The sequence below is a fragment of the Lagopus leucura genome, unplaced genomic scaffold (genome assembly GCF_019238085.1).
Source record: "Lagopus leucura isolate 7727_CA_CO unplaced genomic scaffold, USGS_WTPT01 Super-Scaffold_100016, whole genome shotgun sequence".
Lineage (NCBI taxonomy): Eukaryota > Metazoa > Chordata > Aves > Galliformes > Phasianidae > Lagopus > Lagopus leucura.
Window position 1 is genome coordinate 10,493,035 of NW_024962270.1, and position 27,087 is coordinate 10,520,121.

General features: G+C 41.4%; 1 protein-coding gene across 1 annotated transcript; it reads right to left on the reverse strand.

Annotated features, from left to right (window-relative positions):
• Positions 1-5,653: 5,653 nt before the first annotated feature.
• Positions 5,654-27,087, reverse strand: ZDHHC15 (zinc finger DHHC-type palmitoyltransferase 15). Its single transcript, XM_042876512.1, has 12 exons — positions 26,957-27,087; positions 24,168-24,194; positions 22,563-22,657; positions 21,766-21,886; positions 20,869-20,938; positions 20,163-20,195; positions 19,001-19,121; positions 16,880-17,012; positions 15,610-15,736; positions 14,096-14,205; positions 7,147-7,230; positions 5,654-5,964 (listed from the first exon to the last, which is right to left on the reverse strand). Exons 1-11 carry the CDS (start codon positions 27,072-27,074, stop codon positions 7,187-7,189), a joined length of 999 nt encoding a protein of 332 aa, XP_042732446.1. The 5' UTR covers positions 27,075-27,087; the 3' UTR covers positions 5,654-5,964; positions 7,147-7,186.

Here is a 27,087-nt window from a genome sequence, read left to right on the forward strand (position 1 = left end):
CATGGAATCTCATTTCTCTTGGAGAGGAGAGTGGTGATCTGAGGACTGCAGCACACAGCTCCAGTTCAGAAAGGAGACAGAGAGGACAAACATATTTTTTCCTCCCTGCGCTTCCTGTAGCCCCAACAAGAAGTTTAAGCCCAGTAAGTCCTGAGATTACAGAAATGCCAGCAGGTGTAACACCTCTGATTTACATCAGCTGTTTGATACTTGCATTTGATGCAACCAATTGTGTTGTTTTGGTTTGTTTTTTTTTTTAAGCACAGTTGAAATAAGAACCAAGGATGATCCCTTTATCCTTTTTTTCTTAACAGAAACCTACTTTTTTTTTTTGAATAAAACAGTGGCTGTTATTCACTAAAGCTTTAGCAAATACTGCTGTAAATCCTAAAACCTTATGCAGAAAAAATACAGATTTCAAGCAGCATGAAGGCATAACCAGCTTATGTGCTCATACTAGAAAAGTAAACTTACATTTTACTTCATATGGTTTACAATTCAAACTGAAGCTAGAAAACAAAGATTTTTAGGAAACAGCGAAGCAGTGCAGAAAGTTGCTCTGAGCAAAGCAAGCTGAACAAAAGGAATCACAAATCAGTCCCTGACAAACATGAAGATTATTACAAATAAAATACATGGCCCAGCTGTTCAAAGTGACACCACTCCCCTTGTTAGTATCCAAACAAAACTGCATGAACAGCTGAAAGCTGAGATATTTCAACTACATATTCAGGAGGAAGAGCAAAAGGGAAAAGAGAAGAAGTAGAGCAAGAACAAAACTAAGGGCAGGCACAATTCTCAATGTTAATTACCAGAAAAGGAAATAAGCGTTAAGCAGGAATGGTACATCATAATGCCACAGCCTGGACATGCTCATCACAGCCCAACTGTTTGACAGGCCGTTACTTTAATGAAAAAAGCCACTCTACCATGGAGATGCTTTAATTGGTGGCTTCAGAACGAGTGCTTTGTAACAAAACAGAAGCTGACAGAATTGGAAAAATATCAATAAAATCAAGCTATTTTCAAGTAGTATGGATCAATTTTGAAACTTTATCAGAAGAGTCACGGAAATGAAAATGTGACTCTGAGTTAATTAATTCTGGCTTAATAAACAACATCAACAGTACCTCCTTAGCCTGCTAATTCAACACTCTCATGATTGAGCCAGCTATGCAAACAGCAAATCTGTGCTGCTGGCTTATCGACTGCATCGGAGGCAGCTGGTCCCTGAATGCATTGCAACACATCTTCCTTTATATCTAACTAGGGGGAAGAAAAGGTTAGTTTCTACTTTTCCCTGACATTTTACACTCATATTATGTTACAGAGTTTACACATTAAGTTTTGTAACTAACTACTAAGTTGTGCTTTCAGTCCAGCATACAGAATATAAAAACTACAGCTCTTACAGATTTTGCTGAATCACACTTCTGGCTTGTTCCAGGAAGTAAACATTCATTGCTGTAGTGCTATTAAAAAGCTTCCCGGGCCCATCAGCTACAATACACTACATGCACTAGTACAGCTACTAACACATACAGTACTACTCCTTGATCAGAGGAATACAACCATCTTCTACTCCAAAAACACTGTTCTGATTCAGCAAGAGAAAAAAGGTGCAGTGCAGTGATGCTTACCACAGTCCTAATTCCTTGGACAGCACTCACCAACCAAAGATAGGACTTTGCACAATACAATCCGCAGAGGCATCAATATGATGCCTTCTCTAAGAGTACAGCCTACCTGAACGTAAATGGGAGAGATGGGAGAGGTGAGGAGGTGGCTGTGAGTGGTGAATTATTTTGGAGCGTTAGCCTAAGAGAATAGGGATAAGACAGGGCAGCAGGTACAACAGTGCAATCCAGCAAGAGAATTCTTTCTTTCACATGATGGCACCCACTTGGAAAAGTTCTCACTCCCACGATAGGAAGCATTTGTAAAAACCTTAAATAGAGACCACGAAAGGCCAAAGGCAAGGTGTGTCATCCACAGGCACCAAGCACTGCTGTGCCCGCAGCCTGCTGGCAACAGAGAGTGCTCTCCCACCTCCCTTGACTACACCAAGCCAGGCCAGCACAATTGTTCTCCACAGACAGATGCTCCTACAATTCCTGGCAGTCTGATACTCACTGAGGACAGAAGTTACTTTGGGCCTCTTCCACAATGTATCACACAGACCGAGCCCGCGTACCAGTGAAAGTGGAAATGCATTTTACCCATCCAAGAGGTACGTGTACTCAGCTGAACACTTCAGCTGCTCTGTTACCTGCAGCAGTGCCTGCAGACAGCCTGAAGCATTTGTTTCCCAGTGCACTTACCTAGCAGACCTGGCAGAACTTGCATATACTACATTCTTTGTATGCAACTTTAGTACAGAATCTAAGAAAATAAAGTGAAATAATAAACTAAATAGGAACCCAGCTTTAAAGTCATAGGTAGCAGGAGGCGCAGTCAAAATCACTGCTTTTATGCTGCCCAGATCTCTAACTAACAGGTTTCTTAAAGCCCAAAAATGTCAAGTGAAAAAAACAGTGTTCTCCTTATTAGGTCATCTGCAGTGACGTTTGAAGCATCAGCTGCAGTAATGCATGGAGCAAACAGATCTCAGCAGCAATATTTGGAGAAACAGTTTTTCCTGCAGGGATCCAGCTGCTCACTTACAGCTTTGGTGAACACCTCCCAGAATTCTCACTTTAGCTTTCTGCATCAGCTCTGACCCTGGGAGGCAGAGGAGCCTGCACAACTGTTCTGCTATCAGTGGGGATAGAATTGATTTTTCCTTCGTAGTGTCTGCCACGATGCAGTGTTTGGCTTTAGGAGAACAGCAATGCTGATAGAACACTGATGTTTAGTTGCTGCTGAGCAGTGCTGCATGGAGCTAAGGACCTTTCAGCTTCTCTACTCCTTGAATTGTCCTGACAGCGAGGGGACAGAACCACAACAGCTGATCTCAACTAGCCAAATGGATATAGCATATCATATAGCATCACGTGGAAAAAAACCTGGAAAAATCATGGGGAATTGGCTGAGCGGGCAGCTGCTGCTCAGAGACTGATGATATATCTATAATTATCATTACTATCATGCTTTTTTCCTCTTCCTTTTCTTAATATATAATTTGTATCTCGATCCATGAGTTCTACTTCATTTTTTTGTTGTTGTTGTTTTTTGTTTGGTTGGGTTTTTTCACATTTCTGTCCCCCATCCCACTGGGAGGGTGAGAGCAAGTGGCTCTATGGTGCTGAGCTGCTGCCAGGTTAAAGCACAGCACCGACTGCCCTGGAATTCAGCATACACAGTGCAATTAGCAGAGCAAGTATATGTCTTTAAATTAAGCAGAAGAGAACAAAATGGAGTTTGTTCAGTCACTCAAACACACCAGAGTTTTTTCTCCTTCAGTTTCACATTCCATCCTGAAGCATTCAAAAACCTGAGTAGTGCAGATACTGAAGTGGCCCTGAGCTATCACACTGTTGATCACTTTTACCTGCAGGAGTGTTTGTGCATCTGAGCTGCTTTTAAGAAAAAGGAGAATTTGCCATAACTAACTATGAGCAAGTCTATTTAATAACAGTAAGATAGGGACAGATGCCAAAGCATCATTTAGGTAGTTAGAAACTTTTAAAGCTGTTTCTAAATCTGAACTGGATAGTTGCATTATCATAAAGATATCTGTTTCAATAATAACCACAAGACAAAAATGGATTTTACTTACTAACTAATGAACAGTGCTGCATCTAGACAGCTAGTGGGGATGCAGCCCACAGTTCTTTTAGGTAGCTCTTCTGCTGCTTTGCTGGGCAGAGAAATGGCATTAAAATAATGACGTGGCTGTATACAGAACCAAACCTCAAAAGGACACAAGATCCTGCTCAGAAAACCCTTGTAAATCCACACAGCTTCACAAGCTCTGATATTCCTATCTGAAAAACACACTTCAGCTGGCAGAATGGAACAGTCAGCAATTTATCCTCCTTATTTATATACAAGGAATTTAGAGTTTTAAAGGCACAAATACACAAGTAACAGTGCTGAATTCCTACACACTTCCTACAGCAAATAACTGGCACCTCCTTTGCATGATCCACCTCCAGAATACATTTTACCAGAAACGATGTGATCAATTCTAGTGCTGCCTTTCACAGCTTAAATCTGAGCATGAGATTCATTCACGAGAAATGCAGGTTGAGATTTAACAAGAAAAATAGTTTCAGTGGTCAACAGCCACCTGGTGACAGAACCACCCAACCAAAGCAGCCAAAGTAGGAACACTCCAAGAGCGTTCCATAGAACTCTGAGGAAAAAGGAGAATAGGTTAGACAGGGAGAACTCACCCTAATTTCTGAGAACTAAACCTCAGCAGTAGCAGTTCTGCTGAGTCTATTGCCTGTGCTACTCCTAAGTACAGCCTGATGTATAAAACGCCACGTCCAAAGGGCACGGTTTATATCCTGCAGTTAAACATCTACTCATCAACAAAACATCTCCACGCGTCTCTTCTGTGCCACTAACATACTGCCACTGGTAGCACGACAGAGGAAACAGAGGAGTCTTAATCTGCAGCCAAGGCCTTTGCCACCAACACATACTTAGATCAGATGATTTCTCATGACAACTGCTTCTGTTGTTAAAGCAGTCACAAACGGGCTGATGAACAAACAGAAAACCAGGATAGAAAATGCTAACAAATGATCTTAACGGTAGTATACCAATTCAGTAAACATGCACCTTGTTCCAACACAAGAGATGGAGTTGCCAGCTCTAAATCATGCAGATAAAATAGTGACTTGGATCTAGAAAAATACATATAATCCTGCCAGCAAATTCTCAGTTCCATTCCTCACAGTAAGAATAACAATACATTCCTCTAATTGCAAATGGAGCAAAATAAAGAATCTAATCACCTCTTGGTCCTGAAAAACCTTTTAAATATCACTCAATACATCTACTGAGGAAGTATGAGATAATTCAGTGCATCACAAGACCCTTCAGAGTTATGGGGCTGAAATCACCTTTGTGGAACAGACACTCCAAGCGTGACTGTTGGAGCTAAATATTCAGCACACATTTCCAACTCCTGTGCTTCAAATCTACATCTTCCTTTCTGACTTCACAAACAAGATTTTCCATGGAACACGGGCCTGGGAACGAGTTGATAATACTCTAATTACCATGCAAACACTGTCCTTTTAGCCCTAGGAATTAATGCACGTTGAGCTGCCTAAGATTCCTGTTTGCGCTTTAGGTAACTCTAAGCAGGACTGAAGGGCACTGTAACTCAAACTGTAAGATATTTACACTGCCCCAGAAAAAAAAGCATCTGTGGCCACAATATTCTTGAATCTTGATACTGGCAATGTGATTGTTTCGTTTCCATACACAGTTGCACATGTATATATACACATTCAGTGCTTTTTCTTTCAACACAAATGTATCAACTATCAATTTAGTGCCAAATTTAAGTGAATCTGTATCTCACTGAGTGGAACAGACTCAGAACTTTAAACATATTAGAAAACGCCACCTGGCTGAGGAGGTTAGAGCATCAGTCTCAGTGTAAATACCATCCCCAAGAATATTATGGCTTGGAAGAATTTTGAGAACTCAAGTCCCTGATGCTTGCAAAATGAAAAGGCCTTTGGAAACGCACTCGCATCAACACTTTTTTTTTTTTAAACCTATTTTGAATAAAAAATATATATTATTTATAAAATAAAGAGAGCAGGCCAAAGAAGATTTGGCCAGAATCACTCTGTAAAACTGTTCCGTTCACTCCATAACTTAAACTTATAAAGCCTTGAAACATCTGGATTGCAGGATTTCTGGAGAAGCACTCTAGAATGCAGATTCCAATCAAATGATACTTCTTGATGCTTTTACATCTTAAAGATCCACTTATCTTCTGCCTCTCAAAACTGAAGTCCATGCAGAGAGAAGGGATGTTGACTCCTGAGAGGGAAGCTGAAATGTAAATGAAGAAAAACATGCAATGTAAACACTGATTTGATGAAGAGTACCTGTCTTCCAATCCCAACTTTCAACATCATTTTAAAGCCATGCAGAATCACAGGGAAAATGCTACTTTTTCACTCTGAGTGGAATGGCAATATATAGTTCTCAACGACTACCTACAGAAGAAACACCGTTTTTATTTTTTTTCTCAGTGGCAAAAAATGGAATTGCATCTACAACGTGCAAGAAGCCCATTTGTAAAAATCCCAAGTTGTTCTACTAATGTGCAGAACTAAGCAGTGGATCACACAGCCTTACCATACAACACCGAGTTATTTAACATCCAGAGCAAGTAGACAAGGAAGTTCTACCTAACTACTCCACCTCCGGCAAGAGGGATAGTAGAAGATACCCAAGGAATCTTGGTCAGCAGTACTCCACTGTGGAAATACCTCACAGTGACCAAAGAGGACACTGTCTGCAGCTTAATGCAGGAGTACATATTCAGGATACTTCCCCACAGCTTTGAAAGTCAGAACAAATTACTGTTCTGTATTAATGCTCTGGCAGCAACACCGTCTACAAACCAGATTATCTGTCTTTGTATCCAAGTTTCTTAAGAATGAAGAAAAACAAATAGAATAATGGCTGATGTGGGCATTACAAGCTACTTTCATTTATTCCCAAGCACGTGGAGCACACAGTATGGTTGTTCTCAACCTCGGTTTCTTTCTTTCAAGATTGTATCTCCACTTTCCCACACCTTTCATGAAACACAGAACAGACTCCCATTCTTGTAACCGAACAGCTTAGGGGAAAGAATAAGTCCTGCTGCATTTGCCATAGGAGCTGCAGGGTGTGTATCTTCCCTTACAAACTGCTTTTGGCTCTTGTGCAAAACACTCAAACATACAGCCCAGGGCTACCACTATTTTTTGTTAGGTTCTCTTAAACAACGTATTTCTGAACATACTGGTGAAATACTACCATGCATGGTTTCATCAACATGATATTGTGGCGAAGGGGCATCTGCCCCTCCATGGGCACACAGCTGCACCAAAGCCTTGGAAGTGTTAAATGACTGCCAAATGCCATGAGAGGTAGGTGACTGCTAAAATCAAAATCTGTTCCAGGTTACCTACCAGATTCCCTGCAGAGCAGCTGTTTTGAAGATAACAAAGAAATACTGACCTTTCTGAACAAGCCTTCTACTGCTGTCGTTTTCAAACCGCTATGTCTCCCTTTCTATGGCAAGGGACGCAGCTTCACCAGAATCTGTACAATGAAAGACAAAGTAGTTAGATAAGGAAATCTGTCTTTCTCACTACAAATATATTTGTCACTAAATGTGGGAGACTGTTTTAAAGAATCACTGCAGAGAAATTAGGCAATCACTTGTCAGAGCTAACTGAATGGCAGTTTTTTTAAGAGAGATTACTTTATTACTGGCTTCATCTATTTCATAACCGTATCACAAATTGTAAAGCTGCTACGACAAATAAAAATCTTTCTATTTTAATGAAACATTTCAGACCATTCTGATCAGAAAATTATATTGCTTTACTTCTATTGTGTGAGATGTAATCTGGACACTCTTAAGCTTAGAGCACTTCATTTGCTGATGCCTTACCAAAAAAGAAAAAAAGCAGTGGTGAGAAAACAAGAAAAATATCATTTCCCTCTACAGTGCATTCTCCCCAAACCCTTCTGTCAGAAAGGAGTGAGGGCACGAGAGCTTAATGAACCAGGAAATCATCTTCTGTGAATACAGCTGCATTAGTACAGAAGTGGTCGAAACACATGACAATATATTAACACATAGTAATGTACCACTATGTGGAATATATCACACGTTCACGATATTTTATTCCTAAACGTTTTCACTTGCAGAATAAAAAAAATGAACGCAGTTCAAATCAATTGGAAATCTGAAAGTAGTTCAGATCAGACATCAGCCACAGGAAGGCAGAACAGAAATTTCTACTGTGAACTTACAGAGAGAGATGGAGGCAGTCAGGCATGGTTAATCTGATGAAGCAGCAGCTCGGGGTCAACCTAATAGCAGTCTGCAACTACTTGTAGACTGTTTGAAATAGCAACTGGTCTGAAAGCAGCTCCTACTTCATATTTACTGGAAATAGCATCCTGCTAATTGCAGGCAATTACACTTTGCTCTACTGCAGAACTGTATTTTGACCGTAATTAATGCACAATAATTCCCAAGAAATCTGTATGCAAATCTACGTGTAATCTATATGTAGATCTATCTTCACAGCCTGCCTAAGAATGAGGGAGATTATCATCTCGTGCCTTTCCACACCTGCATGGTTAAGTGAAACAAACTGCCTAATCAAAAAAAAAAACAAAAAAAAAACAAGGCAAAAAACCAACAAAACCCAAACAAACAGAAAAATCACCCAAACAAACCACAGAATTAAAAGGCACCCAACAAAACCCTGAAAACATGCAGGACCTGTAGAAAAAAGATCTAATTCCCACACGTACATCTTTAGAGTTGTTCCTCTGACTGCTTAAACCATATTGGTTTTGCTAAATATATTTACCCACGAATTTGGTTAAACTGATGCAGATTCCTCTGCAGGTTCTCCTTCACGATTTAAAATTAGAATGCAGTCACTGACACAGGGTTTAGCTTTGCTTTATGTTCATCTTCTGCCAGACACAGTTTAGATGTTTAAATCACGCCTGAAATCCAGAGATGCAAATCCAGCCTTCTGTCTGCGTTTACTGCGTCGCACAATGCACTGCTTTATTCCCTGAGCCACCTCTGCTCTCTTCCAACATCTAAGCAGCTTTTAAAATTTCTCGATGGACAGAAATATAATCCTTACAATCACAACAGATGACTTCTCTGCTCAAAGGACTGCTCTGCCAAATTAGCTGGTATCTCAGGACATGTTGCTCCTTTAATTAGGCTCCTACCAATTTGAATTGAAATTCAAAGCAGATGCCTTCAGATACCTGAAGCTTCATTGGCATTAAGAGAGATCATCAGCTTCCACCTATTGCTCAGGATATGTTGGCTTCTGCTGGAAACATGTAACTTAGTACAGATGACAAATTTTTGGAGAGAGAACAATTTGGGAAAGATTTGATTCACATCCAAGCCTTTTGTACAAGTTAAAATGAAACATATTATTAAATTATTAATCACTGTAAGAGATGTTGCTATAAACGTACAGAAATGGCTGTGCTATCCTGAGTTCCATGAGACAAAGAGTGCAAGCATTCACAGTACTGACACATCCACATCCTCAACCAACACGTCAAATGTATTATAGATGAATTCTTTGAAAAAATGATAACCTTATAAGCTGCCAGCTTATGATTTGGGGTAGCACTCTGGCTAGACAGATTAAACAGATGCCTGTGAATAAGAGATGAGCATTAATAAATCTGTAAAAAAATCAATTTCCCATGTCTTTGGAAGCAGGTGCTTTCAGTCTCTCACTAAGAAATGAAAAAAAAAGTTCCCCACAATACTTTTTCCCATCTAAATGAAAGACTGAAAACCTTAGCAAGTCAAGGGATACGTAACAGAAACCCAAACTGTGAGGACACACTTAAATATTTGAAAAAAGAACAACCTTGTGGATAAAATGAAAAAAATGAGAAAACTGTGCTCTTGAGAGGCACCATCTTGAGTACTGCATCCGGATCTGAAGCAAAAGAAAGATGTAAGAGCTGTTGGAACGGGTTCAGAGGAGGGCCACGAAGATGATCAAAGGGCTGGAGCATTTCTTCTTCAAGGAAAGCTTGAGGGATTTGGGCTTATTCAGTCTGGAGAAGGCTACGGGAAGAGCTCACTGAAGCATTCCAGTACTTTAAGGGAGTTAACAAGCAGGAGGAGGACGAACTTTTTACATGGTTTTACTGTAACAGGACAAGGGGGAATGGCTTTAAACTAAGAGTGAAGATTTAGATTAGATGACAGGAAAAAAATGTTTACCCAGAGAGCAGTGAGGCCCTGACATTGGCTGCTCAGAGAATTGTGGATGACCCATCCCTGGAGATGTTCTAGGTTGGATGGGACCCCAGGCAGCCTGATCTGGTGGGGGGCAACCAGCCCATGGGTTGGACCTAGACAATCAATAAGGTCCCCTCCAACTTAAGCCATGTTGTGCAAATAGCCCATGATGAAGCTGCCTCACCTCCTTGCTTTCAGTTGGGCTTGTTTGCTCCTCAGGAATCTCCACGTCCCCTTATGTTCATCAACCCTGGTATCTATGTGACCTGATTTTAAAATGTCTTTATGCAGACACAAAATAAGTAGAGTGGAAGTAATACAGCGCAATAATGCAACTGGGGAGGAGAACAACACAGGTGCTTAACCGAACTTCTGCACTCTGCCCTTTTCATTATTTCTATAGCAGTTCGCTCTCCCTTCTGCATGAGCCTGGAGTGAGGGACTGATGAGGATAACCTTCTCTTCTCCTACTATATAACAGTTGCATGATCAATTAGAGGTGGAACTCCAGGAGACAGACTCCTCTGAAATACAAGAGAACAGTTAGTTATTATTCTGATCCTGATGCAGCTGGCAGCGCAATCTGCTAAGACTGCAGGACTGAAATTGCACAATCACAGAATCACCAAGGTTGGAAAAGACCTCCGAGATCATCCAGTCCACCTACCACCAGTATTTCACTTCTGAACCATGTCCTTTAGTACAATATCTAGTCATTTCTTGAGCACCTCCAGGGATGGTGACTCAACCACCTCCTTGGGCAACCCATTCTAGCACCTGACCACTCTATTGGAGAAGTTTTTCCTAATATCCAACCTGAACTTCCCCTGGTGCAACTTGAGGCCATTCCTTCTCATCCTATCCCTATTTACATGGGAGAAGAGACCACCCCCACCTCACCACAATCTCCTTTCACAGAGTTGTACAGATCTATGAGGTCCATCCTGAGCCTTCTCTTCTTCAGACTAAACAATCGCAGCTCCCATATCTGAACTTTTGTGTTTACTCAGCTCTTGCTTTGTCTAGGTGATGAACATCCAGGTGGCAGGAAAAACAAACAACCTGGTACTGTCCTTATACATCTCTCCCTCCCCAAAAGCATCTTTTATAATGATAAAAATGACAAGCACACATTTCTTATCTGCACAGGGAGAACAGAACATTAATGAGCCCGGAGAAAAAGCTCCAAGAGTTGTATTTGAAAACAAATTAAACAAAAATATTTTACATATTGAATTGTTGTTATTGAATTAACTGTGACCCTACCTGGTGGTCATGAGAGACACAAAACCTGCAGAGTGCAACATTTGGGCATCCCTGTCTGCTACCAAGCTTTTTGCTGAAAGCTCATGTGCCTCACTGTGCTTGTGATGCTGAATCGTGGACAGGCTGAAAGCTGCCTTTCTGCTGTGAGCTGCTCCAAGACCCACAGCAGCATCCAGTTGTGAACCAATGTCCATACACTAATAGCTAGCCATCCATTCAAGAATGTGTGCTCAGCCCATTTTCTCACTTTTGTGTCTTTATACTGTCTCAGGTTGGCTTTTATGAGACAGTACAACATTCTAATTCTACTACTGTTACAGTTTTACAGGCTCTTGGAATAAAATTGCAAATCATTTTTCACACTGACAAAGACCAGCTATTTCACAAGCACTACAAAATGTGGAACTTCATCTAAGCTCCAAGTCCAGATTCCGGGATCTGACTTGGCCAAAGCTCATATCACTGTCAAACATGTTCATAGTTACGGATTTTTTTATTCAGAGAGTTTTTATGCTTTGTAAAACTTGAAGAGCTTCAGATTAATTTCTGAAGGAAATTTTAAGCATCATATGTAATACACAGAGACACCATATTCTGTTATTTTTGCAGTCAACTTGTGTTACCTTATCACTGCCAAAATATACTGAACAAAACAGGAAGAACAGATAGTTTTCTAGCACACAAACACTAACTAATTAAAGCAGTTTATCTGAAGTAAAACTGAAATAAATCTCTTCAGATCTAGTCACGAAATCCTGGAGAGTACATTTTCCCAGCAGTATATGCAGCATGCCTTGGAAAAACCACAGGTTGTTTATTTTGCAGTGGAGTAACTTGAAAGAACAGCTGCCAGTAAGACCTAACCAGAGACTGGAGTGCAAATAGCGTGCTGCTTGGATGAAACAGCTCATCACACAGTACTGCACACGTGTACAAAAAGTCATATGGAAAATTCTTGTTTCCCCTTTTAACCAAGAATGTTGGTTTCCTCATGGGTTCCTACACATATGCTGTGCTCGTATCGTTAAAAAGTATACCATGAAAGGGAATGTTATTGCACAGTTCCTGAAAGCCATTCTGAAGCAATAAAATGACCATGGAAACAGTGTCACTGAACAGTACAGCAGCAGTATCTGGTTCAAAAAATACACTCGCTTGATGTGCTAATTACTGTAAACTTAAGATCAGCCATACTTCCACCGTTCTGTAAAAATGAAAAGAACAGTGCAATTATGGTATTTCTTTTAAGAGTATCTAATTGTCTTTCATAGAATCACTGAGTTGGAAGGGAGCCCTAAAGGCCACCTGGTCCAAACCCCTGTGTATGACCAAGATGTTGTAATTGCAATATAATCAAAAGAGTAAGGCAAAAGCAAACAAGGATCACAAAAGAGAATAAGTAGAAGAGCTTACCCTTGGGTTGAGCTCACTAGAAGATACCAAAAGAGGAGGATCTCCAGAAGAGATCCTTCCCCTCTGGTAGCCAGCTCTTAAATAGGTCCAGGAGGGGTGGAGCCTGGCTCCACCCCTTCCGGCAGCACAGCTGAATTGCCTTCACCTGTGCTCCTCTGGCTGACTCAAGGCTCACCTCAGGTGATCAATCAGAGGTTCAGGCCGTGACTCAGCAGTTCCCATACACCCTGCAATGAGGGACACCTCCAGCTCCATCAGGTGCTCAGAGCCCCGTGAAGTCTGACCTTGAGTGTCTCCAGGGATGGGGCACCACCACCTCTCTGGGCAACCTGTGCCAGTGCCTCACCACCTTGATTATAAAAAACTTCTTCCTTACATCCAGTCTAAATCTCCCCACTTTTAGTTTGAAACCTTTCCCCTTGTCCTATCATAACAGACCTTGCTAAAGAGGCTGTTCCTTTCTTTCTTACAGTTTCTTCTTATATTTACTATAATGGTGCAGCAGAGTTGCTGTCAGTGTTACTGTTATTACTATAAATCCGGATGGCATCCTTGGTCCTTAAAAAAATAACCAAACATGAGCTCTTGCTTAACTTTGTGGCAGGATTTTGAACTCTTGAACACTGTCTCCAACATTAACCCTGATATTCTGATACATATTGTATTCTCCAAAGACCAAAGGTTTGATGATAAATATGTAAAAAAAAAACAAACAAACATCACCTCAAGTTCAAGCAGAGAACAGTAATTGCTCAGAGAACTGTAATAAGTCATTAAAGTAATTTTGGATGTATTTAGCAAAAATCAAAGAATGGATTCACATATAAGGTCCTCTTCCTAATAGGATATTCATAGGGTAAAACGTACATAACCATTTTGGAAATGGATCCAATCTACTGCATAAACAAGGCAGTTCACCCAGAATTGCATATGTTTATTTTATGAAGACAATGTAGCACGTAGCTAGGTACTGTCTAACCCACAGATGTTATAGCATCAACACCAAATGAATTTCTGTACTACTGTACTAAGGGTGAACAAACAAAGTATGAAGTAACTAAATGTAAAACCACATTTGGGTGCTTGCATGCATACTCAAACTTTCAGTGGATAAATGCACATAAAATACTGGTCTTTTCATTTTTATAGAAACAACCTCATGCCTACAGTAACCGTGCTGCATACAAGGGCATTTACACATAAATACACCCTGTTTGTGGAGATTTCAATTCCTGTCTGCAACATCTGAGTAACAACCTCTGAGTACATTTAATTGTAAGTACAAAGCCACAACTACATTAAAAAAAAGGAACTGGCTTCAAAGTAGGGCTTATTTTTAGTCTGTATTCATTAGTCAAGTCAGAGACGCTTAGTGATTTAGCCAATGCTTTTTTTTCATTTGATTAGCTGTTGTTATTCATGCATTAGTCACTGAGGTCAAGACACAACTCATTTCCTTCAGGGCTACCTTACCATGAGGCTCCTCATCTATTCCGTCATCTTCCCACTGCTCTTCATTTGATAGAAGAGGATTCTGAGCTTCACACAAAGCTCTCATTGGAAAAAAATGTCCATCACCCTGGCTGCATAGCAAAAGACCGAGAAAGATGCTGTGAATAATAGCAAGCAATTCTCAAGGATTATAATTTCTACTTTTTTATTTGCAAACAAAGTTTTCTTTTGCCCAAACATCCGATATTTACTTCATATGTTATGAAGTTTCGAAAAGCACTGTATTTATTTCTTGAGCCAACTGAGATACCAAATGTCACCAGTGAGCAGTTTCAAACCCGAATTCCTGCAAACTCTTCAGAGACTGAAAGTTAAAACCTGCAGTCCAAATGAAGTGATTTCAGCAGAATTTACATTCCTAACTTGATCAGGTTCCTCAGACATAAAGGAAAAAACTTGTGGCCAGCTAGAAGTGAGGGGAGGCTGAGGAAAACATTCATGTTTAAGGAATGATGATACCCCATCTTATCCATTTATACCATCGGCTCTTCAGGGCAGAAATTACACTTCCACATTCAAATGATGCCAAGTAGAATATATTCCCAATCTTAGTTAAATGTTACTGAAGGACAGGTGAGACTTAGCTGTAGACAACATGGAAAGAAAACCCTCTGCAAAATTCTAAAATTGCAAAAGTTGTTTTTGTTACACTTTACAAACTATGAGTTCACATGTCTGGATATCAAGCAAATGATTGAAATTCAAATTCATGTAGTGTAAACAAGAAAAGTTAAAAACCAGATGTTACAGTTTGCTCTTCTCCATTCCACAACACCCACATTCCAGCAGTGTAGAGGAGCTACAAGCTCGCTGAAGTGCCTTTCTCTTCTGATGAAACCATCAGATCTTTTCCTTCACCCAAGCTCAGTTAGCTGGGTGTTCTCTCCAGAATTACTGTGCTCACTGGTAATGTGCCTCTGACTTGCACGTCAATGCTTTTCATTAATGGAAAGGTTTGCTTTGCTGCTCTTTTCTCACTGACAACAGAAAACAGATGGCAATTGGGATGCAACCTGGTCTTAAACTTACACAGCACTACTTGAAAAAGTTGTGACTTGCTGTGCTCAGTAGTTACTTTACATTGTGTCCAATAACTAAAGCAATTTGAGTATACTTTACTACGGGTCTATTAAGTGCCAAAAACCATCCTCCCCTAAATTAAGCAGCATAAACTGTTTCAGTCATAGGAGGCTGAAAGACAAAAAAATCAGCATCTCTAAATGAACATCTATCCACAAGTCACAGGAGTCCAGAAAGATCAAACACCCTGTGCAGTGCATTTACCTGGCAGAAAGCTTTCACTTCCAGACTTCTTGTGTACAGGATTAGCACAGACTGTGCTGGCTGGTGTTTTTACAGCAATGTGCAAGAGCAGCCAAGCCACAAAATCACTGCCATCATATACAAGGCTGTATTAGAGATTTAGAAGTCAATCCCTTGTATCAACTTTTTGCACGGACTTGATTATTCCTTACCTGGAGGCAATAGGTAGTAACCACAGCTTTTTTTCTTCTCCAAACACTTGCTGAAGATTTTTTACAAAGCCAAGATTGAATCCATTTTTATCCGGGCCATTCTGAAATACTGGAGTTGAGAAAGCCTCTACGTATAGATATAATGTCAGAGAAAAAAAAGAAAATCAATGCCAAATACACTGAAACAGATTGTACATTGCAGGCACTTAAGTGAGCAGGATTTGCCAGATTACAAACTAGCATTACAAAGATACAAAGGGTTTTCATTTTTTTGCAAGACTGCAAAGACTTTCAAACTGAAGGTAGGAATTTGGTCCTGCACACGAACTGTATGAAATAATCAAACAGACTGATCTACAGAGGAGAGTTAAAAGGTCTTTGCATGAAACTTGCTGAACTTCAGTGGGTAGAAATTTCTAAATAAAAACATGCAGAATTAAGTAGGTCGGTCTTAAATGCATATTTCAGAAGTGGCACTGGGGATTTAAATCGACTCATTCATTAACGATATAATGAACAAGCACTGGAAAGAACCATGCACAGACTGAGCCTCTGTCACGATGAGAAATAAAATTAGTAAAAGGAAAAGGGGGGAGGAGAATCTAGAGGGCACTAGAAACAATTTCATCTGCCTTCTAAGCCGCTGCAGAGGTCTGATGTTTTGGGCTGGATGAGCTTCAGTGACCATCAAAACGAGTTTAAAAGTTAATAACTATACAAAATCAGAATATTTGCTTAAATTCTTGTCTCTGTGTTTTCTTACAGAACTTCATCCAAAAATGTTTAAGAAATAAAAGACTTAGCTGAGGAAAGAAAAAGAAATCACTCGATAAAATCATGCTGGTCAAGACCTTTGTTTCATTGGTATAATTTTGTAGTCCTAATTTCTTTGTCTTTGTCAGTGAGGATGGACATCGTTTTTCCCAGCTTTATTTGGCTGTCTTAGAATGCACTCCAGCATAAGCAACCATTACTCCTGAAAAGCCACACTCATTTCACAGCAAATGTAGTTATGCACATGCATAATTAGACACTTGTATTTTAAGGCCCTAGTTTCCCTTACAAAACTTTCATCACACCAGTTAAAAACACAGCTTATTTGCAGTGACAAATTTCTACAGTATTGTTCCAGTGCCCTACATCCTCCTCCCCTCATAAGCCAACAGGAATATACAGAAATAGACCAAAAATGTGTGTTCTTTTCCCCCTCTCCCTTCATATAGCAGCACTTAATACTGCATCTCCCCTAAAGAAGACACAAGAGCCTTACCTAAAGTAGATCTGTTCCTACTGACAAGCCAGCAGTGGTAGCCAAACAGAAACATGAGGCTAACAAAGAACATAACCGCCAGAAAGAGAAGGAAAAGGATATGAAATTTGGAACGTCCATTGGTCAGTTCACCCTATAAAAAAAAAACAACAAAAAAAGATCAGCACAGGACAAGTGATAAGAACAAATAAGAGCTGGACATTATTTGTTCCTAGTGAAGCTATCCTTTAAAACTCCTATTTTGTTGTATCAAATTTATTTTAAAAATGTTGCACCTTACCACAAAGAGCACAAAGAGACAATGGAGAAATGACCCCATTCCTTTCCCATTCCCAACCAAAGCTGAAGGAGTGGTGTTTTGATACCTTTTGTATGCGACAGAGTCAGTACAGTCAGCTTCCCACCTGGGCACAGAATGTTTTGTATCCACAGTGCAATAGGCAGGGACAAGCTCTTGAAAGTCTCATTTCCATTCTGCTGAATGCTCTGTGCATACATTAAATACTGCACCACTTCCAATATAGGGGATAGCCAAAAACCTGAGCTTTTCCACAGCTGTACCAATCAAGTAAAGTTAGATCTGAGTAGATATGGTTTGGAAAAGTCAAAAACCAAGCAGGATCCTGAAAGCAGAAGAGACACTCCATTTCCTTCTACGTTAGAAGAGTAAAGTGCCAGAGATCTTCATAAGCATACACCTACAGATGGGCTGTGAGTATCCCAAAGATGAAAAAAATTACTTCTCAGCTTATGCACAACACATGTATGCAGTCAGAGAATTGAAGACTCTGTGCCTTTCTTAGCATTACTAATAATTCCTGCTAGTGCCTTATGAGTATCACAGGAGGCACTTTATGTAGGTGATTAGATGTTTAAAAACCAGAAATTACGAAGTTAATGCACAGCAAAGTGAAGTTACTTAAACAGTGCCATACAGGGTTAGCAGCACAGGGGACATTAAAGCAAAAGGTGTAAAGAGATACAAGGGCAGTCTCTATTGGAGCTGCCAGCTGGCACTGCCTGCATACAAATGATAACTGATAACTGCATAAGAAGCATGCTTTATTTCAGCCAACTTTATATTGGGCAAAGAGTAATATGGGAATTAGAAAATGAACTTTTTTTGACGTTGCTGAGTATATATGTACAAATCAGTGCCAGGATGTTACACTCTGGGATCAGAGCAGAGGACTGATATTCTTCAAAAGTCTGAAGACCATCTGTTACTGTAAGCAGTATGGTAGCAACTCCAGGCTCTGCACTCTGCACCTCTTTATTTGCTCTTCCCCTAAGGGCAATGGGCCTAATCCTTAAAACAACAATGCACACAAAGTGGAAAGAAATATGCCCAGGCAGTTCAGGAAACAACATAAAAGAAAACCACCCACCCACAATTAATGGCTTCCTGGTATAAGACAGAAATACACAGGAGGTATTCTTGTAACCACTTAAAAAACACTGAATGTTGACAGCTAAGAATTTCTACCTAGAAGATAACTCTTTCCATATCTAGGAGAAATCTGTTGTTAATGGCTTTTGCTTTTTGCTTGTATTTTAAAACGAGGAGGCCTGGCCAGCCAACAACAGCTGTATTGGGATTTGGGAAAATTAACCACATTCATGTCTAAGGTTAGTCTAACCAAACTCAAGCTGTGCTTATCCTGTGCAACACCTCTGACTTTGGTGGTATATCTGATGATACGCACCAGTGTATGTTGGAAAACCACCAGAATATTTTTATAGATAGCAATCCTGAGCTCCCATTCAGTGAAATGTGTCCTCCTCTGAATGACATTTGAATTTTTTAAGCTAATAAACTTGTGATAAATTTCAGAAGAATTTGAGATGCGTATGTTTGAACACATTTGTATAAGAAAAGGAAATAACTTCTTTCTCCAGAAGCTAACTCTACAATGAGAAATTCCTGAAGATGATTTTCTTTGTGCATTTCAGACATACTGGAAGTTAAATTCAAATAAAGGCTGCAGAAGAAAAACAAAAAACCCCACATATGGAACTAAGACAGCCCCTCTTTTGACTGAAAGCAAAATTGTAGTAAGCAGTGACTAAATCCCACCAGACTCAGAAGATACAAAAAAAAAAACAGATTCCATGACTTACTGTCCAATACTTAATGAAATACTTGAACACTGTTGCAGCAATATACAAGCAATACAACAAAGAATAGGCTAAGAAGAGTAGGAAGAATTTGTAGTTAGAGAATCCAATGCAGTTATTCACCCTGGAGAAGAAAAGCAGAGTTGGAATCAGGACATATACAGCACACAGTCGTAACACAATGAATACTACACTGGGCAGGATGGAGGTTACTAAGCCTCGCGATTACACAACACAATTTCATTAATAAATAGCTCCCCTTAGCGTCGAAATGAAACAGAGCTGAAACCTGTCAGCTTTTCACTTGAAAATTTGTTCTGCCAAGTAAAAGCACAGTTTGTATTTTTGAATCTTATTTAAAGCTGGCACCACTGGTGAATTTGTCACAGAGGTGGTTCCTAATTACTCGTTTCTTGTCTGCAGAGGTAATCAGATCTGGAATTTCTGTTACCTTTTATTGGTGTGCAAAGCTCAGGAGCCAGACTCACCACTTGTTTGGTTACATACAACACAAACCAAACAAATTTCATTACAATTCTCCAAGCAGGGCAACTCTAACAAACAGCAAGGGAGTGCAGAAAAGATAGGAGGCATTTGTCTCATAAATTAGGTTCTAAAAACCCTCTAATTTTAAGAACATTACAGATGTTCAGGTGGGGAACCGTCTGCATTACTTTTCATTTCTGAGATTTTCCTTTCTTTATAAAAAAGGAGTTTAAGAGATTTAGTGACAGCAATTCTCAAAAAAAAATAAACTTCACGTATCCATGCATCATTCTACACAAACTTTGCCATGGACAAGTGGGCAGGCATCAATTCAGAAACAAACCAGGCAAATACTACTGATGCAACCACCAACAGCATGCTCAATTATATCACCAAAACTAAAGGCTAAGTTGAAGTTCCTTAACAGTTTGAACAGTAAGATGGAATCGGCAGTTGGGTTTTAAATTACATCTATACAACTGTCTTTTACACACTGTTAATAGAGAGAACGTGAATGATTTGTCTTTCAAAAATAACATACGTTTCATATTTTATAAGTCTCCCAATGTAGAGGTACATGGTCTGAAGTGAAAGAGGCACATAGAAACCATTCTATGAAAGAAATGGATTTAAATAGCCCCCTTTTCCAGAAAATTACAAACCACGATCTAGAACATACCATGGGCAGTGATGATCCATCTTTAGGACACACCTGCACGAGGGCAAAAAAAGAAAAACTGATGAGTTGTGTTTGGTAGTGATTTGCCAACTGTAGATCAATAGCAAAAGGCTGTGAGATGTTTTGTGTTTCTGGGATGGGTCAGATTTCCACATGACCCAAGTGCAGGATGACACTCCCTCACTGATGTTTTTTAAAGTAGGTATCATTTTAAGATGGAACACTGATTACTTTTTCAAGATCTAAAGATGACTTTGGTGTTCTGCATGATAAACCAATGAGGATGGTTTCTGCCCACGGCACTTAAAACTTCTGCCAAACACCACATGAAAAGGCCCAACGTGATAAAAAGTGAAAAATCACACTTTATTTTGACCTGCTACAGGCAATCAGTTATTGCTGATATACGACATATCTTTCACTAGGTATTAAGCTTTCTATCAACTTAATGTTCACAAATTTGTAGGTGTGGGAATTGCAAACACTTCAGGGACACATGCTAGTGCAAATACACTGCTGACTGGAGCTGGAACAGAGGAACCTTTACAATCAAAAAGTGTGTGAACAACTTCACCTTTTCTGTGCTGTAGGAATCCTGCTTTGCAGGGGGGTTGGACATGATGATCTCTAGAGGTCATTTCCAACCACTACAGTTTTGTTATTCACAACTCACATAACTTCAGTGAAAAACAACCCATCAACTTACATAGCACAAACAGAACAGTGGTGGCAACGATCTGGTTTTATCAGCTGGCATCTATCACAGAATCGAATACCTGAAATTAAAGACATATTAATACCAAACAATATAAGTGGGTTTTTTTGTATGTGTTTTTTTTTTTTTTTCATATTAGCACTCAGCTCTTTTTCAAAATATGCATGTTCTTTCCTTTAATATTTTAAAAGATGAGTACATCTGCAGGTCATAATTAGATAAGCAATGTTCATAGTTCCTATAGAGACCAGCAGACTTAGGGAACCCTCACTGTAAAGCTTATGATCAGCATAAAAGCGATAAAAGAAAACTGTACACACCTCCACGCAGCTTCTAGATTTACCCAGACTTTAAATACATTCCGTTTTGATAACTGCAGTTCTTTACTTCAGCATTCTTTGGCTTGTTTGCCAGAAGCAAATAGGTCAGAGCCTCCAACCTGAACATGGATTTCCCTGAAGCTTTGAAAGGAGTGCAGTATGCATTTCATCACAGAACAATTCCATCAACGGATTTTTGGACCTTACACCCTGAATCTCTAAGCTAGACTCCATTTAAGTAAAAATCACTACAGATTTTGGTATTATGCTATCATTACTACTACTAAACTAAGACAACGCAAGTAGGCTGCAGAATTGTAAGTACAAAGGACAGCATCTTGCTGCTCAAAGCCAGAACACACTACTCCAGTGAAGATGCCCTGCAGTCTCAAAGCCTTTTTGTTTTCCCAAACATAAAACCTGACAGATAAGACACAAAATTCTGAGCACAAGAACCATGCAGTGTATGCGGTGGCATCAGGCTGACCGTACAATGTGGACTGCTAGCACATGCTACTTTAGTCTGCTTGATTAGATTCAGAGCAACAGAGCTCTCTGCTTTGCTGACCTCCGCTCCCCGTTCTCGTGTACACTGGCAGCTTCCTCGCAATTTCAGCAAGAATTTGCCTCTGCACCTCTGGCCTTTCTTCATTTTCATAGCGTTCTTTGTCAGCGTAGGACATGTGGTACTGGAAGCAGAAGTCATGAGAGAAGCAGTTACTCATGGGGAGCGGAGACGGTTTCTCAAACACAGGCAAGACTAGAAACATTTTATCTCCCACTCCCTCTAACAAGACTAATGGGAAAAGGTGTGAGAAATAAGGGATGGACAGACAGGCAGCGCACTGCGCAATGCATCCAAAAGAATTGCAGAAGTGAAATTAAGATCACAAAACAACACATTCGGAACTGCTGCCACTGCTGCTGCTTCAGACTACCTTTTCTCATGAATAACTTTAATAACAGTGAAAAGAACATCCTAAGCACTCTCCTTATGAGCAAGAACCCGTCCCACCTACAGTTTTCTATTGCTAACACTGAAATTATATTCTTGTGATTGGGATCAGATTATGGCAACGTATATTGGAAGTGCCACACAGACATCACCCTATTCTACTGCTCTAGTAACAGAGCAGTAATAGAACAGACACAGTAATAACCATGTCTGATTTAAATCACGCTCTGTGGGTTGTCAAAGAATTCTCAGAACAGTAAAGGACTCAGTCTTCAGGTCGCTTTAGGTCCCTTTCCATCTCCTCAGCAAAACCAATCAGTTGTGCAGATCGATTTGACTGTAGGATTTTTGAGTTTTCTTTAGCACCCTGCTTTCACTCTACAATGAACGGGAAGTGCTGGGGTTCTTACCTTTTTGCCTGGCTGAACCGGGAGAGTAAAAATAGACTTCCAATATGTCCACACAAAGAGCACAAAGAGAATATGGAATATTATAAGATAGGCCACTAAAACAAAAAACAAAAAACAAAAAAACAAGAGCAGAACAGTGACTTCGCAAAAGTTTTGCTTATGATGGGCATAATTCCAATCTTTCACAACAGTGACATAAAAATGGGGAAAAAAGGAAGATTTCTACTAGCAGCCAGTATTAGAACACAGCTAAACCTTACAGCCAGGAGGACAGCAGAATTTCAGGGAGCTGCAGCTGTAGTTAGGAATTACCCACACACACACTTCCCCATCTTCACCCAAGCCACTTGTAGAAATGAGGAGGAAGACAGCTATGGGAGATCACCCCGCAGGGCACAGCAGACCTGGCTGCTGCTGAGCAGCACAGAATCTCCAGGTCTGGGGTTCGGCTGCATGGAACACTCTTCCAACCACAGTACTTTACTGTAGTGCAATGCTCACCCATGTGATGTATTTTTCACCACTTAGGACATTTGAAAAGAACTCTAGCGGAGCTTTTCATCATCAGAAAAATCAGATCTCTTATTCAACGTCTTTTAAATTTGCCACAGTTGATACAATAAAACAAAACAGGAAAGCATCCCTCAAAGTAAGGAGGAGTAATCTTGTGATTACTGAGAAAGTACAGTAAGCTGCTGGATGAAATGTGGACCCCAGAATGACTTCGAGCAATCTTATCTTAATATACAAACTTGATTGCAAAGCCTTTGGATTCCCGAGGCATAGGGTGCTGCAGAAAGTCAAAGCAGAGCAATCCTTGAGCTACACAAACTGTTCAATTATTTCTGACTAAAACACATCAGTTAGAAGACAGTTTTATTTAAACATGCTATATAATCACATCATCTCCATTTTATCTGCTTCACTTAATCTTCAAACTCTAGCAAATTAAGATTGAACTACTGCATGTAAAAAGATAAGTCTACATGCAAGCATTTCCAACTACACAGACTGACTGAAAATGCAATTGGTATACAGAGGCCAAACACAGCTTTGAGAGTTTCTCAGAGTGACGTGCCGGGATGTGGAACTGATCACACGAAATCAACGACAGCTCATCATTCTGAGATGCAATCCTCATCCCACACACAGATGGAGTTCAGTTGATTTAAATCAATATTTAAGGAGAGAAATCTTGCAACCGTTCAGTGGTGTTGATCAAGCAGCACAGCGCCCGTCACAGGAAGCTGGCCTGGAGATGTGCAACTATACCTGGCAATGACTACTTTCTGCTGGATGATCATCAACACTGTGCTTTCCACAGCTCCTCTGTAACTGTTTCAAATACTGGGACATCTCTCAAGTGAAAACAAGAAAGAGTGAAAGGGCTTGCAGCCTTTTCATGTTGTTGTTCGTACACAGAGACTGAACAGGGGCATCTCCCACTGCATCCCAAAGTTACAGCACAACGATGTGCAACTACAGGCAGGGAACGCTACAAAAGCATGTTAAGCTTGAGAACCATTGCTGGGTGCTCTGGTTTGTTGTTTTGTTTGTTTATTTGTTTTTTACACAAAGACTGAACTATAAATAAAACGTGCATACCTTTTTCTGCAGGGTTGCTGAGAGTAACTGAAAAAGAAAAAAACATGCTTTCAGAGCGAATAGGAATCTCAGGTATGTTTGTGCCAAATGATGTTTCTAATTTTAAATATGTTTGTTTTAGAAAAACAACAACAACAAACAGTTCCATTTCAACAGAGCAGACAAGAAAAGTCTCACACTGAAAGCATCCCTAACAGTTCTTTGTTTACTCACAGATGACATCAGATGTTTCAATCACTGTTACCTTTGCTGTATTTTCCCTTGTTATAAAATAGATATAAATTTTGCATATATGGTGCCCTGCTGCTGATCAGGTTCTTCCAGCCCCTGCCCAAGTTGCACCTTCAGGTGTGCCCTTATCAGCCTGCTTCCTGCTACCTCAATCGTTCACAGTAAACCATGCTCCACTCAGTTCTGCATGAGCATAAATAAAAATGAGAAATTGCCTTGGCTCTGTTCAGTCAGCAGAGATGGAAAGATGGATGCCCTATAATGACACAACTGTTTCTATCACCCCTACTAACAGACATTTCACAACTCTTCCTCTCTTGGCTGCAATCCTGACAGTCTCTGCTAGGTACCTGGAGCAAGCAGCCACGTGTGCTGCACAGAGCCTACCAACACCAGTGGCCTTCTGGTGGGTCACTGTCCAAACTGAACAGAAAAGATATGGCTGTGGTGGCCACAGTGACCTTACAGAAGGAGGGTAAGGTCACCTTGCTGAACAACTCAGCAACTGACAGCACCTTCCTGGGCTGAGCCTTCACTCAGACCTTGCCAAGCTGGAAGTGATGGGGGATCACAGCCTTAGCTAACAAAAGTAGCTTTTCTCAAAAACGTGCTAACAAACAATTTTGATCTGCAAGCTGTTTGACACATAAACACGTAAACAAGAAGAAACAAAATATTTGCTGTGTACTGCACCATCAAGATGCCTAGAAAACTTTAGTATTTCCTTTCACTTGTTGCAAATTAACCTCTGAAATGCACATGAGCTTTTCATAAATACTGCTTTGTTCCCTCCTGCAATCCATGCTGTAATAGCTGCACAGGCTTCCTAATTTGCTCAAGAAAAGAGCAAACTCCAAAGCAAAGACTGCATACAAGCTTTTATCCCAAGTTCTTGCTCTTACTGGTACAGCAACCACCAACCTGGCACTGAACCACATTCCTCTCTGGAGTGTCAGCTGTTGCCCACACCAGTGGCTGAAGTTCCAATCCCAGTACTGTGAGCTACCTCAGGACAAAGAATAATAGAATCACTTGAGTTGGAAGGGAGCCCTAAAGGCCACCAGCCCAACATCCCAGCAATGAGCAGGGACACCTACAGCTCCATCCGGTGCTCAGAGCCCAGTGCAGCCTGACCTTGAGTGTTTCCAGGGATGGGGTACCACCACCTCCCTGGGCAACCTGTGCCAGTGCCTCACTGCTCTTACTGTAAAAAAACTCACTCTTATATCCAGCCTAAATCTCCCTTCTTTTAGTTTGAAACCATTTCCCCTTGTCCAATTACAAGAGACCCTGCTAAAGAGTCTGTCCCCTGCTTTCTTATAGTCCCCATTTAGATACATCACTCCACACTGTTTCCAGCACTCAGCACAACTAAAGATAAAGATCAAAAATTAAAACCACATGGCTACTATTTGCATGCCTGCAACTGCTAAAACAGCAACAGACGGTGCTCAGAACTTGGACAGAAAGGAAGTCCTGAGCACTGGTTGTCAGGTACCTGCACATGCCAAGAATCAAGGTTTGATTCCTAAAAGACTTCATTTACTCTTTTTGACTTCTGCAGAGATTACATCTGCACGTGCAAACGAAATGCCTGAGAGAGAATGACGAGGCAAAAGCAGACAAGTGAGGGCAGAGCAGCGGCTGCAAGATGTGACCCCAGGCCGCACGCTGGGCTCCTGCCAGCCTAATGCGTATCTGCAGAATAACACAATCCCAATCCAAATCCCATCTAATTCAGCAGAGCCTTTTCTACTAGCTGCACTGCGACCCGGAGTCAAGCAGTGTTAAGCACTACTGCACTTCCACGGCACTGCAATCAGAGCGTCTTTCAACAGCCCAGCAGCTTTTCTGATTTGTTTGTCCCACATCCTGGCCAGCAGCTGCAGAGCTGCCGGGTACCTTCAGGCATCCGGGGAACCATTCCACGTGGATTTGGAAAGAAACGGCCAGCAATTGCAGAGATGCCACAGAATATCACGGAACACTAGGGGCTCTCACTCTACCGCTCGCTGAGACGGATCACAGAAGCTGCTCTTCGCCTCAGCCCGCTCCAAGAAGCAATAGGGCTGCCAAAGCAATAAGGGCTAACGGTGTGAGCCTGCCGTGCCACACCGGAAGCCGACACATCACAGCTCACGCTGTTGCTCCGGGAACCGGCGCCCGCATTTACCGGACTGACGGACCGGCAGAGCGCCGTGCGTGCTGCTCACAGCCGGGCTGCCGGGGGCGGGCAGAGGCCGCGGGGCGCCCCCCTCCCTCTCCCGCCCGCCGCCCCGGCCGCAGCGTGGCGCCCTTCGCTCTCCACCCGGTGCCCGCAGCCCGAGCTGCACTGCGCGGCCGGCGCCCACACCTGCTGCTGCTGCTGCTGCCGCCGCGCGGCTCAAAGCGAACGCAGAAGGGGAGAAAAGCCAAGTGTTTCGCCTGTGCTCCGCGCTGACCTGACCCACCCCGCCCCGCCGCGCCCGCGGCACCTGCACGGAGGCACCGGGCGGCTGAGCCCGAGGCCCGGTGCGGCCGCGCTCCCCCCTCCCCCCGTCTCACGACCCGCCCCTCACTCAGGCACAGCTCGCAGACGTAGGCGTAGTAGGACCAGAGGACGACGAGGGTGATGATGAGGACGGGCACCCAGGCGAACGCCCGCTGGCAGCAGCGCAGCCCCCGCGACAGGGCCATCCTCGGCCCGCCC

What these genes read in the sequence shown, in the direction of transcription:
- ZDHHC15 (XM_042876512.1), bottom strand. Translation starts at nt 27,074, where the DNA reads ATGGCCCTGTCGCGGGGGCTGCGCTGCTGCCAGCGGGCGTTCGCCTGG. An exon ending in CAGCAACCCTGCAGAAAAAG is followed by an intron (nt 22,658 to 24,167) that starts GTATGCACGTTT and finishes TTTTTGTTTTAG; the next exon opens with TGGCCTATCTTATAATATTC. An exon ending in ATTTCATTAAGTATTGGACA is followed by an intron (nt 17,013 to 19,000) that starts GTAAGTCATGGA and finishes TTTTTTTTATAG; the next exon opens with GGTGAACTGACCAATGGACG.